Below are 12,820 nucleotides of genomic sequence, written 5' to 3' on the forward strand. Positions count from 1 at the left end.
TGGTCTTTTTGTCTTTTCTCAATTAGTATGGTTCAGCTTTGCCTCGTTCAATTCTACGTCACTGTCTGTCATGTTTGCGTCACGAAAAGAAACGTGGAAACAAAAGGAGATTTTTGCATGTGTTTCTGCTACTGTAGTAATAATTGCTAATGTACATATACTGTGCATATGCCATGAAGGTCTGAATGTCATTCTACAAAAGGTCAACTGATTGCTAATGTTCATCCACATGAGTACCAACAAAGAAAAAAGAAAAAACGCCCTATGCCGTCACTTTGCTGTTATCGTAGAAGCAATCTTAACAGCTGAAGCTTCTTGAGTAAAAGGTAGCTTATGTGCATTAGCAGTGCAGGCCGGCAGGCGTTGATTGTGGGGAAATGGTGAATGTAAAAGGCCATTAGGAGGCTGTGTGTGTGTGTGTGTGTGTGTGTGTGCGCGAGAGTTGGACCCCGATGATGGATGGAGTGTGCTGATGTGTGGAACCCAGTGGACTGTGAGACTGGACATGGCTGGTCTCTCTTTCTCTCTCTCCCACTCTCTGCCTCACTCCCTCCTTGCTTCACTTCCTCAGGGCCAAACATGTCATGTCGCCACCGCTCACTCTCGCTCCGTCCTCTCTCCCCGTTTCTGTCTTTTCCCTCTGTCTCCCCATCTCGTCCCTGCTCCCTGACATTTAGTGGTGTTGCAGGGCAAATGGCAGCTTTAAGACATCAGACATATTTTTATTAGACCTACCCGTCATCTGCTCAAAGGCACGGAGTGGTGATCAGTGAGACTAGTCTGTCCATCACGATTCCTCACTGTCAAGATGTTGGGTATATTCACAGGTGACCTGAGTGAATAGAATAAAATATGAAAACCATTCACATTGACAGATCAGTGGGAGTATTGATATAATATAAAGAAAACTGTCAAAAGGTGTAGAATCCGCATGCTCTAACCATGTCTGTTTCCACACACTTGACAACCAGGGTGATGCACTTAAATCATCCTAATGAGAAATGCACAAACCTAATGAGGCTGTGAATGAGTCATGCATTTAACTCAAGTGTTCATTTATACATCAAAGTTTCCGACCTTTTTAAAGCAACTTTGAAAATAATAGAAACCGAAGAAACATGTAATTAAATATTTCACTATTGTGATTTAACTGTTTCCACTGTAGGCATCAGTGAATTAGTCATTTAACAACTGATGGAACACAGATGGTTCATTTGAATGTAAAGGAATTTAATATTGAAACGTTTTGCTATCTGGGGAATAAATCACGAAACCAGTCACCATCACTCTCGGGCAGCTAACGTCTCATCAATGCTGTCTTTTATCGCTCTCTGAGGATTTTTCATATGCAGAAGTTTATTAAGATCCTCGCCATCTTTACTCAGCCTGTCATAATTCAGTCAGGCACTCGCTCTGTGTTTATTCTACCTCGCCACCACTGTTTGATTCCCAGAAACCCTGAAAGGAAGACTTTCAGGGTTTCTGGGACGTTCCTTCTCTTCTCCAATCAAGCACACTGTCGCCTACGCCGAGTAGGGAGTGTGTTGCTAGGCAACTATGAGAACCCAGTGACAGGGATCAAATGGTGGTCCTGTATCCACAGAGAGCGTGCTGCCTACGTCTATATCAGTGGATTGATTATTCCTGTTTGCGGTGAAAAGAGGTGTTTACACTGTCTTTTTAATGATAATCAAATTTGGATTAATTGTTAATTATTTGGAAATTATATAAATTAATTTGAACTGTCAAACAGGTGTCACTTGACTGTGAGTTTTTATATATATTTTTGGACCTCTCAATGTTGCCCCCTCTTTGCAAACAGTGGAATAGCACGGTTATGTGTATGGATGACATTAGGGTTAAAAATCCATATACAATATATGGCCTATATCTATGCTTCATTAGCACTGAACTTGCATTTGTGACCTTTACTCACGTGAGAGAGAGTGCAGCATTGCAGGCATGTGAACGTGGGTGGTGCTACAAACACAAACGATAATTGGATGGTTTCTACTGCCCTGAAAATGATCACTTACTATCCTATGTCCCTGAAGCCAGTCACTATATGTGTTTAACAAGATTATTATTATTTTTTGTTTTTAGTTTCAAAGTGAAAAATTCCAAAACCTGCAAAAAAGAGCTTATGGTTCACCGTATAGCATGTAAAGACAAAGGGACCTTGATCTGCAGTGCAGTAGACGCAACATACTGTAGACGGCATTGTACACTGAAACATTGAGTAGCAAGTCATGCATTATAGATATAGCTGTAGGAGTAATATATATATATATATATATATATATATATATATATATATATATATATATATAATTTTTTTTTTTTTTTTACAGTGAGGTGCATTTTTATTATTATTGTTATTCCTTGAGTGCAGGTTACATGAGGTTGTGCAGTGTTTTCATAAACCTATAATGTTTAGAAAAGGGTTAAAGTGTTTTAATCATGTAAAATGTCGCCGCTCCACAGGGTTGTGGCAGAGAAGGCGCGGGCAGCAGCCCAGGCTCAGGATGATGCCCAGTCCCAGGTACAGGACGAAGTGTCCAGGATCCTGTCTGTGGAGCGCGCCGTGGCCCACGAGAGCATCCAGCAAGCTGTAATAAGAGAGAGGATCTCCACCGAGGACGAGAAGCTCCGCGCTCAGCTCCACGTAAGTCTGTTAACGAACAGCTGTCGTAAACCTTTCCATCTTCCTTTATCTTGTCAAACAGTTTGATGCATTTTAACGTTCAGTCGGGTGAAGTGCCGTGCGCCGCAGCATCATACCAGACCGTGAGCATTTTGGCTGTGTGACCTTGTGAGCACCGGGCGATTTTTACATGAAGGTGGATCCCATTTTACGTTCACACCTTCCTGCGCCGACACACAAGGGACCTATTCACTGTAATCGACAGGTCATGCCTGGTGCAGTGACAATTGCCAGGGCTGTGAGTGTTTGAGCATCGCTTTGAGCAGCATTTCATTGAACTGTCTCGACACACACACCCTACAGTAACAATAACACACGCAGTAGCTCAATCATAATGCCAACTCAGAAGTTTTAGTCAATTCTAAAAGAAGTAATCGTAAGTAAACCCATCTTTGCCGTTTCCACATCTTGTAGTTTGATATGTTTGTCCCCCTCCATATGTCTGCACGTTCATCCTCAAGTATTATAAAACCTTCATTTTGAGCGGCCTGTGTCTTTATTTCCTTAAATTGCCCTCGTAAACATTGTCAGATGACACACACACACACACAGACACAGCATATTGTTTTAAAAAAGAAAACCCATTTTCCCTCGAGTGTGGCTGCTGTTTACAAACGTATGCTATTGATTATATAGCTCATTTCACACGCTTATCGGCGTAATGGAAAAATGAATCATTTTGTTGAGGGAGAAGGAGCGGTGTTGACGCGATTCCTTGCCGCAGGACAAGTGTATGAGGGATCCCTCATTTGGAACGGCGATCAAAACGAAAGGGAGAAAAAAAAGAAAAAAAAAAAGGCGACGAGGGAGACGCATGTAAAGTGTTATTCCCTTCAGCATCTGTGAAGAAAGCCGGTGAAGTTGTAGGATTTCTGTAATTTAATTTCTATTGTTTTTCATCGGGAAAGAGAAGGGACAAATGAGGGGAGGAGGTGGGAGCAAGGTCAAGAATGTTCCACCTGCTTTGTATCTGTAATATGTGAGTAGCACCGTGGGTGGTGGGTCTCACTGAACTATCACAGAGAAGAGTCCTTGTGCGTGTCATTGCCTGCACACTCCTGAAGTACTAACTCCTCGTACTTAAGAGAACCTTTCCTCCTGCGCGCTATGAAGCTTTCACTTGTGGGCCCAGGGCTAACCTCGGGCCATTAGCCGCCTTTCAGACTACAGATAGCTGCACTGCAATGGCGATGCATTCAGTACGAGACTGAGCATACAACCACAGTCGTATCCATTCTTCTGTGTCATTCTTTGTACGGAACTTCAATTTTCACTTTGACCCCGCTTGGTGGTTTCTGTTCTCCAACCACGTTGTCTCTACTTCCCGAAAGCACGCACACGCAATGCAGCGGAAGAGTCGCTGTCGGAGGATTTTTACTGTTTTCACAATTGTGTGAGCGTGTCCGTGTGATAATTTCCTCAGTTTGAGCATTCTTTTGGACTGCTGCTGTTTTAATAGAAGCTGACAGGTTATCAGTGGAGGCACAGTGGCGGTCGCCCCGCTCGTGTAATTGTCAAGTCAGCCGCTTCCACACAGCCACTATTCCTTCAAACTGGAAATGGACTTTTTTTACATTTCAAAAGGCCGCCTCCCACTCATTGTCGTTTCAGTTTGTTTGTCCGCTACGCACAATGAACTCATCTTTGATGAAACATAAAACATGTTTTAAGGTATTGTGCGTGTGAGTGTGTCTGTCTTTCTTTCTCTGTCTCAGTGTTTCTTTTTTACTCCAAAAAGGAAAAACAAGAGCAGAAAGATGTAAAATGCTACTCAAAATGTGCGCAGGTTACCCAACAAATTACATTTATATTTACAAGTACATAAGCATGGAGGTATAAAGTGTAAGGTGAAAGTGCTAATGATTGCTAGGCAAAGTCAATAAGTTGATTGAGAACTAGCTCCAGGGGGAGGTTGTGGTTTGCACATAATCTGGTGGCTGATGGCGCTTTCAGAGGTAATTTGTTCAGTCCTTCATCCAGTAAACCTGTTAACACCTTATGCATTATCTCTTATGCTACCTTGTTATGTCCTTGAGCAATGCTCACTATATGAGATTAAGATGAATTCTCTTCATATATTTAGCTGGCTGTCTGAATCTCGCACAAAAGAGTGTTCTGATTAAGTGCTACACCGTTAAAATAATATTAATGGATATTATTTTGAAAAGTTATTTGGAAAACTTCTTCACCGTGCGGCTTTTTTATTATATATTAACCCATTGAAAAATATACTTTCCGTTTAAACAACAGTCGTGCGTCATAAAACCTTTGTGTGGCACATTATTCTTGTGTTCCTTGGAAATTAGTTTTTTTCAAAAAACACTGAAACAAGTGAGTGTTTTGGAAATTGCTGGACTTCTGAGGAACGTTTTTCCTGTTGGTTTTAATAAAGGCAGAAAAGAGGAACGGAAGACAGAAATGTCACGCTAGAAATTTCTTTGACTTTGTCGAGGCCACGAGGATGCCTTGGAGTGGTGCTTTTGAAATATGAGCAGTAAGACGATGTATTGAAACGGGCTGCTGTCTTAAACGATAAGATGATGCATAGAAAATAATGAAAAAAACATTGCTCCCCCTGTAAGAATGAAACATTAAAATAACAGTAACTCCAAATTGAGTACTGTGTGTGTGTGTGTGTGTGTGTTTATATAATATATGTTTTATTAATAGGAACGTTAAATATTCAGTCCGAAGCTAGTATTGTTGTTTTAATTGAATCTGAATTGACCTGAGCCCTGCTCTTATGTTCATTGCCACAAAAAAAACATTTGTCTGTGGCAGCTGTCGTTGTGTTCTTTGTCCAGCGTAGTATTGATTTGTCCTCCTCATTAGGATACAGGTCACGGTGAGCAGCAGGACCCCATACAGCCCCCCCCCCCCCCCCGTCTCTACTTCACACACAATGAGAGCGGTGCTGTGAGCAGTTAGGCCTCCCCACGCTCACCTATAATGACCATAACCTCCACAGCCATAGCTGCACCAATTACAGCGACACCCATTCTGGTGAATTGCCCCGAGACCAGGGGTAAGACCAGGGCTAGGCAGCGTTTAGATTTGATTGATTTTAGATTCTGTCTCCTATTGTGTACCTGCTTCTGACTCTTGCCTTATTAAGCACTAAAATAAGAACAACCAAACCATCTTTATGCCAGCATATTTTAGGAATCTGAAGAATAATGTTTTAGATATAGCCATTGTTCAACCACAGGAGGGGGGTAGTAGAACTTTCTGAAAGGACTGGAACAATATATATATATATAACGATTTAAAACAATTAATAGTTAAGCTTCTGTGCTCCCCGTCTCATTTAAATAAAAGTTTAAACAACATTTAAAAAAGAGAGCGAGGTCGGCGACAATGTGATGCTAATTTTCCTTCTCTGCATTTCATTAATTTCATCCAATGTGCATCATTAAATACTACTCACAAGCAGTGAGTCAGAACAAAGGTATATTTATTATTTTCTAGTGTTTTTTTATTTTTTTTTAGATGAAACGGTCAGGTCTTTAGAATGCTTTAGATACGGAGGAAATGATTTAAGATATTATGTTTGTTTTTTTAATATATACTCCATCGTAGCCGGGTCCCCTGATGGTTCCTACCACCCTGGTGGGAGTGCTTTTCCTTCAGGCCTTTCCACCACTAGTCACTCCTCTCCCTGTCAGGCTGACTAGCAGTAGCCTGCCACCAAGTCTACCAGTAATTGAAACTTCAAAGCAGGGGTGTGTGTGTTGTCATTGTTGTTGGGTTCCTGGGGTTCTGTTGTCTGAGGGGAACATGTTCAGTGTCAGCGCTCACACATGTTCTGCCACTCAGGTGGAACCGCAGTAAAAGAAAGAGGAACACCGGCATACACAATTGGTTTGTGGTAGTTAAGCACAGCGGTATAGTTGCATGGCATCTTCGCCTCCTTTGCGTTCTTTTATTGGCTTTCGGACGGATACAAAGCAAACAAACTCAATTACTGTTTGAATGACGTTTAATTGAGCCTTTAACGTTCCATAGTTTTTGTGAAGTCGTATTTCTCCTGACTTATGCCTGCTCGTCCAGAGCAGGAGAGGCCGCTTCACTTCCGAGATCACAGTGACGACAAATAACAAAGGGTTAATCTGGTTGAATTCACACTGAAAAGAAAGTGGAAATAGTCGCAACGCCTAACACTGATTTGTTTCGTCACCAACAGACTTGGAACCTAATAAAGACGTATCTTCTCATTGTGTGGTCATTCAGAGTCATTTCTCTATGATTGTGATATAATGAGCAGCCAGACGGCTGATTGTTGGCTTTATGTGGTCAAGATGGCCTCATCAAGGAGTTACTTACCAGACTCATTACACAGAAATAAACCCTTAATTAGAGAACAGGCCAATTAGTGCTTAATTTACCAGCAACATCAATTAGGAATCTGTGATTCTTTGCAGTGGATACTGGCTGAAGTCAAAGCAGAAAAGACCAGTGAATGAATGAGCTCACTATAAAGATAATAGTCTTCATGCGCTGACAAATGATGTGTTTTGACAGAGAGATATATATATACATACAGGCACACGTGTCATGCACTTATTCACAGTCCACAGCCATCTGTCAGTCCACACATCTGCGTTTTAATGAAATCACAGACTTCTGCCGTCCCCTCTTTTGATTTTCAACGACTCTGTGCTCTGCGGAGCCAAACTCGCCCAGTGGCCAATCAATCACAGGCCACAGCGTTTCACCGAGACACCGGCTCTAACCCGAGGCAGACTTTTCAATCAAACCCTGAGTCATCAATCTTTCCGAGCTCCAAACCGTGGCCTAGGTGGTGTCTACCTGCCGGCAGTGGTTTTGTCTACAGTTGGCAACTGTTCGAAAACACTCAGATCTAATATTTACTTTTGAAACTTTTCTTTTTTGAGACCCTAAACGAACACAGCGTAAGGTATATAAATATGCAACAGAAGGATGTGATCAGATTTGTGTAAGTTCCTGGAGAATCAAGAAATAAAACTAAACAAACAAGTGTTTAATTGTTTAGTTTTTTTGTGCCTAGCAGATATTCTGTTAACTGTAGGCAATCATGTCAAAGAGACAAAAAACAAACAGATAAGCTGGGAGAGAAAAAAAACTTTAACCTTTCTATCAGGAAATGTAAAAAACATAAATCACACATACGAGTTGACACCAATAAAACCTTTTTATCAGACCTATTTTAGAAGACCGTTTCTTTTTCAGTAAGTTTGCGAGTTCCTGCGGGGGTTTAAAGTTGGACTTGTGTTTGGTCCCCATAGGTTCAGCCTTGTTCTGTGCCACATCATGTATCATATGAACCCCACTCCAGATTTTGGAGAGAGGGAAAACGCATCTGCACTGGCCTCGATCGTCATCAGGTGTGATCTGTTGTACTTGGCTGTGATGCTACAGCACCACGTTACATCACAGCAGCACAGGGTTTGAGAAAAGCGTGTTGTCGCTACGAGTCAGCAGTATGAGCATGATTATAAGGCCTGGGTACAGTTGCTCTTGAAAAGGTGCTCCTTGGATCAATCAGTAAAATTATAGCCTTGCTTTTGATTTCATGGTCCGCTTATTGTAGAAGTAGCAGGTGGTTTGGCATGGTTGAAGAGTTTGAAGAAAAAAAATCATTATTGAAGCATCAGCCTGTTAGTAGTAGAATCTTACAGAGAATATCAATGGAAAGAAACTATGCTCTCACACAAGCGCGCACACACACACACACACACACACACACACACACACCTGTCGAACCTCCTGGAGAAAATCAGTACCTACTCTTTCCTTAAACTGTGTTCCATTTGATGCTTGGCTGACATGAAAATGACTTTGGGAGAAGCTTAACATTTTTAATGTGGCAAGTCCCCCTCTGCTCACCACAGTACTCCTCTCCCCTCCCGCCCTCTGAAAATCGCAACCATCAGCAAAAGTTCTGTTATTAAAAAAATAAAATTGTAGAAAGTCTTTTGTACTTGTGTACTACATTTTAGATAGAGCCATCTGGATCCGGCTGATAATGGCCAGACAATTTAATTTCCTAGGTATTAATGGAGACTTGCTGGGTTTTGAATTAGTGCCCGTTGGTGGTATTTAAAAAAAAATATACAGAGAAATAATATTTTCAGAAGTCCACATCACAGAGTATAAAGACGATTTGGGGAGTGAGGGGGTCCTCATGTCTTTTCCTTTTGAATGAGATAAAGCGAGGTCTTGGTACACTGTGATTTACATATAATGCTCAGCTCACCAAGGACAAATTGCCTCCTATCTTTGGATCACGTTCTCTGAGCTGTTGTAAGAAAAACACCTGCCAGGCTCAACGCTATTGAATTTATCTATTTGATTTGCATTACGTTGAAAATATTTTTTTCTGTTTTTGCTCTGTGTATGTATTACAGAAGTTGTTAGGCTGATGTGGCATAAATCACAGATTGACCCAAAACTAAAGTCATCTTAAACAAATGGAAACCACCAGTTCCTCCAGTTTGTGAAAATCAAAATTTTCCCAGCACCTGAATTTATATGTCGTCCACACACAATACCTGAACTATTTTGCAGGGTGATATCAAAAGTAATTTGGGGGATCTTGAAGACGCTTTGAACGCAACAGTTTTACCACATAGTGTCACTCTTTTGGATAAACTCTTATATCTACTGCCATTAAACGGCCTCTGTACTGGTTTCCTGTCAGTTATGGAGTAAGTGTTAACTTATTTAGCTGTTAAAAACAAAACAAAAAAAATATTGCAAACGTGTAATCAAGAATGGAATATTATCTCTGCCTATTTCTGAATATTTACCAAAACATCCAAGGGAATAAATCCTTCTGCTGGAAGGAACTGTCAGCATGTTTTACTATCTTGTGAGTGATGCATCTGATATTAACATGATATTCTCTTGCACTGGACAGAATATATACTTAATATTTCAGACATCATACATTAGATTTTGACTTTGACTTAGTTGAAAAAGAAAACTCCAAAAAACACAGCTCTCCAGCTTCATCAGAGTTTCACTGACTGGCCCAGAGGGGGAGCTACAATTACAGATCTCACAAGCAGACACTGATCGGTCTGGAGGGGAAATGTATCAGTCACTGTGGATATATTGGTCCATTTACATGAGACCGTACGAATATACTCTCCGCAATGATGAATTATTAGAGCCACAGAAAAAAAGACCAACGGACAACATGACAATCGGCTGTTTATTTCCTCTTCAACTGAAAGTTGCACTTTGCAAATGCAAAGCTTTTCTCCTTTCAGTTTCGTAAAAAGGTAAGTACGTCTTTGTGAATTCTTGTCTGTATGTTTAAATGACATGTTTGTGTTCAACTTAAAAGAGCAGATACTCTGTCCGCACCACTGCAGGTTCGATTGTTTCCTGACATTGTACTGTACATACGTGCCCTATATACACGTATTTGTCAATTTTTGGACGCTCTCTCTCTCGTCTTGGTGGGTTGTCCACTCAACCGTCCTTTGCATGTTGGCGGCCGTACCTCACCCCTGCCCAGGGTGTGGTGTCCACACACAGTGCCAGTATCGGGGTTGGGCGGGAGGTCAGGCTCTAATTGGCAGAGCCCGTGGCTGGCACTCTGCGCCAGGCCCTCACCCTGTCGGCTAATTGGCCCTGCGAGCGGCGGGGCCGGGACAGGGCAGCGCCTGGATTGATGGATGGATACTGGTGTCAGGAAAGCCTCTTTCTGACATAAGAGCTCGTACAGTCAATTTATTCCCTCAGCCTCAATGGGCGGTGTATGTATTTATGTATTCACCCTCATTTGTTTTAAACATTTTGGAAAGCTGACTAGAAAAGGCATGTTGTGCAGTGTGCTCTTCCTCACCTTTGCCTGAGCATTGAATGCACTTGACCTGCTGGCCAAGCAAGAGAAAACATATTCCCAAAAAGTGTTTGACGTTGAACTTGTCTTTCTCCGCTGTATATTCTATTTCCCCCGTTAGAGAATGCGACAAGAGGTTGTTACTTGTGAATGTTAATTGCAGCCATTCATTAAGGCTAAAGGCACCCCTACAGAAAGCGTTGCTGTGGCCGGGAATTGAATAGTCAAGACCTCCATGTGTCTTGTAGTTTCATTGAGAATAGTTATTCAATATAAGTCTTAATTGGCAAAAAGGTAAGCGTCCTGATACAGTAGATAGGTTGGATGTATAATATGACAGGTATTTTCTTTTGAACTCGTCCCTTTCCCTTTTCTCTGTGTTTTCCGTCTTGGCTCTGACAGAGTGCTATTAATGAGGTTCTATAGTAGTGAACCGTCGGCTCAGCTAATGGGGCTGGAGGTAGAAATTTTGATTGAATGATGGCAAGAACTTCAACATATGGAGAGAAGGAAGATGAGAGGGGAGTCGAGAGGCAGGACATCTGGATGAGATATGGAAGCAGTGAGAGAATGGAAAGCGGTGAAAGATAAATAGAGAACAGACAAGAGAGACAGTGATATTGATTCACAGAACTGTTCTCAAAACAAGCGTACAAACTCCAATTAGGAAACAAACTAATCCAAAACGGCACTTAAAACTACACACAAAAAGTGTAAACTTTAAACAAATGTCAAACGGCCTGAGAGAAATCGCAACAACACGACTAGCAGGATTTCTTTTTGGTGCAATAAGAATATGTATTTATTCATTGATGTGATATGTTATGTAGGTGGAAAGGATCATACTTACATGCCAATTGTAAATGAAGAGGCTAACCTGTGATTTAAGAGAAGAAATGTCTCTTTTCTGCCCGGTCCTTTTAGAGTTAGTTGTTGGTGACGGCAAACAGTAGGGCAGCAAGGAGAGGGGGGGGAAAAGGTTTAAATTCAGCTCAAGAGGGTTAGTGGATTAGAGGTGACCCTGAATCTGCTGACATGGGCTTGATAGACGAAAGTTGAAGGTGGACTGTGGCTCCCTTCTGGCTTCATCCGGCCTGGGAAGACCACCTGCTGCTGGGTGGAATGAATATGCATTGGTACACAGCATGAGCGTGGAGAAATGTACAGTATGCCCACAGCCATAATCACACAAGGATTCAGTCGCTTACTCGTACGCTGGGATGTTTTTTGTTTTTTTTACATGCAGATGGATCCGGGTAAGGATTCACTTTCTGTAGGCGTGTGCATACAGACGGGTCGGGCACATGCAGCCCGAGTTGTCACGAGGTCCAGTGTCGGGAACACATCCTCAGGCTGCCTCTCTTCCTCCTTGCATGTCTTTCACTCTACATTCCTCTCACCTTCTCTCTGCTCTAGGTTGTTCCATCGCTCTTGAAACAACTCTTTTCTCTCTTTTTTTCTCTCTCTCTTTTTTCTCTCTCTCTCTCTCTCATTCACGTTGCTCCCTGGGGACATCTGTTGTCCAAAGACAATATGCCCCTCTCCACTCTCAGGTCATTCACTGTGTCCTCTGCTGTCAAGTAAAGGAATGTCCTGCCATTAGTTTCTGAATGAGTGCGTGCTTGCATTCTCCACACTTGTTTTCCTCGGCTTCTAATCCCCGTCCGCCCGCTGCTCGCTGTCAAACAGGCATGTGGTCAGGAATTAGAAGTGACTTGAGGTTGTATGTCGAAGCCCATAACCACAACTAGTACTAATAACTTCCAACTAAATTAGACAATTAATCCTAATTGTTTTCTTTTCTGCCCGTATATGGAAAAGATTGTCCCTATGATGTTGTTGTGCTTGGCTGGTCCACACTACTTTCTCTGTCTACCTTCATGTATGTCTGGATCTATCTTTCCCTCGACAAGCACCATAGAATCTTCTCCCTTCCTTTCATCCTCAGCCCCTTTGTCCCCATGTGCTCATTGTTCTCTCGGCATGCCCCCCTGTTCCTGTCTTGGCTGAGACTTCCTCCATGCATGCCCCCCCATGTCTCGGTAATGAACCCACAGCTCTTCATCACTCCTTCGTCTTCCCCTGTGTGTTGGACATGACAGATGACTGGGGACCTCCAGAGGTTCGCTCCCCAGGGCTCTTGATAAAGGCAGCTCCAACCCCAAGATGATCAATCAATCAGTTTACACCGCGGGCGCCCGATCAGCCAATTAATCAATCTCCAAGCCAGCAGATGTTGTTGCCATCCCTCAGCGAAGAAGCTGGCCGTGGAGTGGTGGTGG

The 12,820-nt window shown here is 42.3% G+C and overlaps 1 protein-coding gene across 7 annotated transcripts in view; it reads left to right on the forward strand.

Annotated features, from left to right (window-relative positions):
• The window catches only part of chchd3a (coiled-coil-helix-coiled-coil-helix domain containing 3a), a 59,028-nt gene that overhangs the window by 14,478 nt on the left and 31,730 nt on the right, over positions 1-12,820 (forward strand). For all 7 annotated transcript variants that reach the window (XM_034526390.1, XM_034526392.1, XM_034526391.1 and 4 more), the window contains one exon: positions 2,485-2,665. In XM_034526390.1, the coding sequence (XP_034382281.1) occupies positions 2,485-2,665 (181 nt within the window). The remainder of the gene's footprint in view (positions 1-2,484; positions 2,666-12,820) is intronic.

The sequence above is a fragment of the Cyclopterus lumpus genome, chromosome 23, assembly GCF_009769545.1.
Source record: "Cyclopterus lumpus isolate fCycLum1 chromosome 23, fCycLum1.pri, whole genome shotgun sequence".
NCBI classification, from domain to species: domain Eukaryota; kingdom Metazoa; phylum Chordata; class Actinopteri; order Perciformes; family Cyclopteridae; genus Cyclopterus; species Cyclopterus lumpus.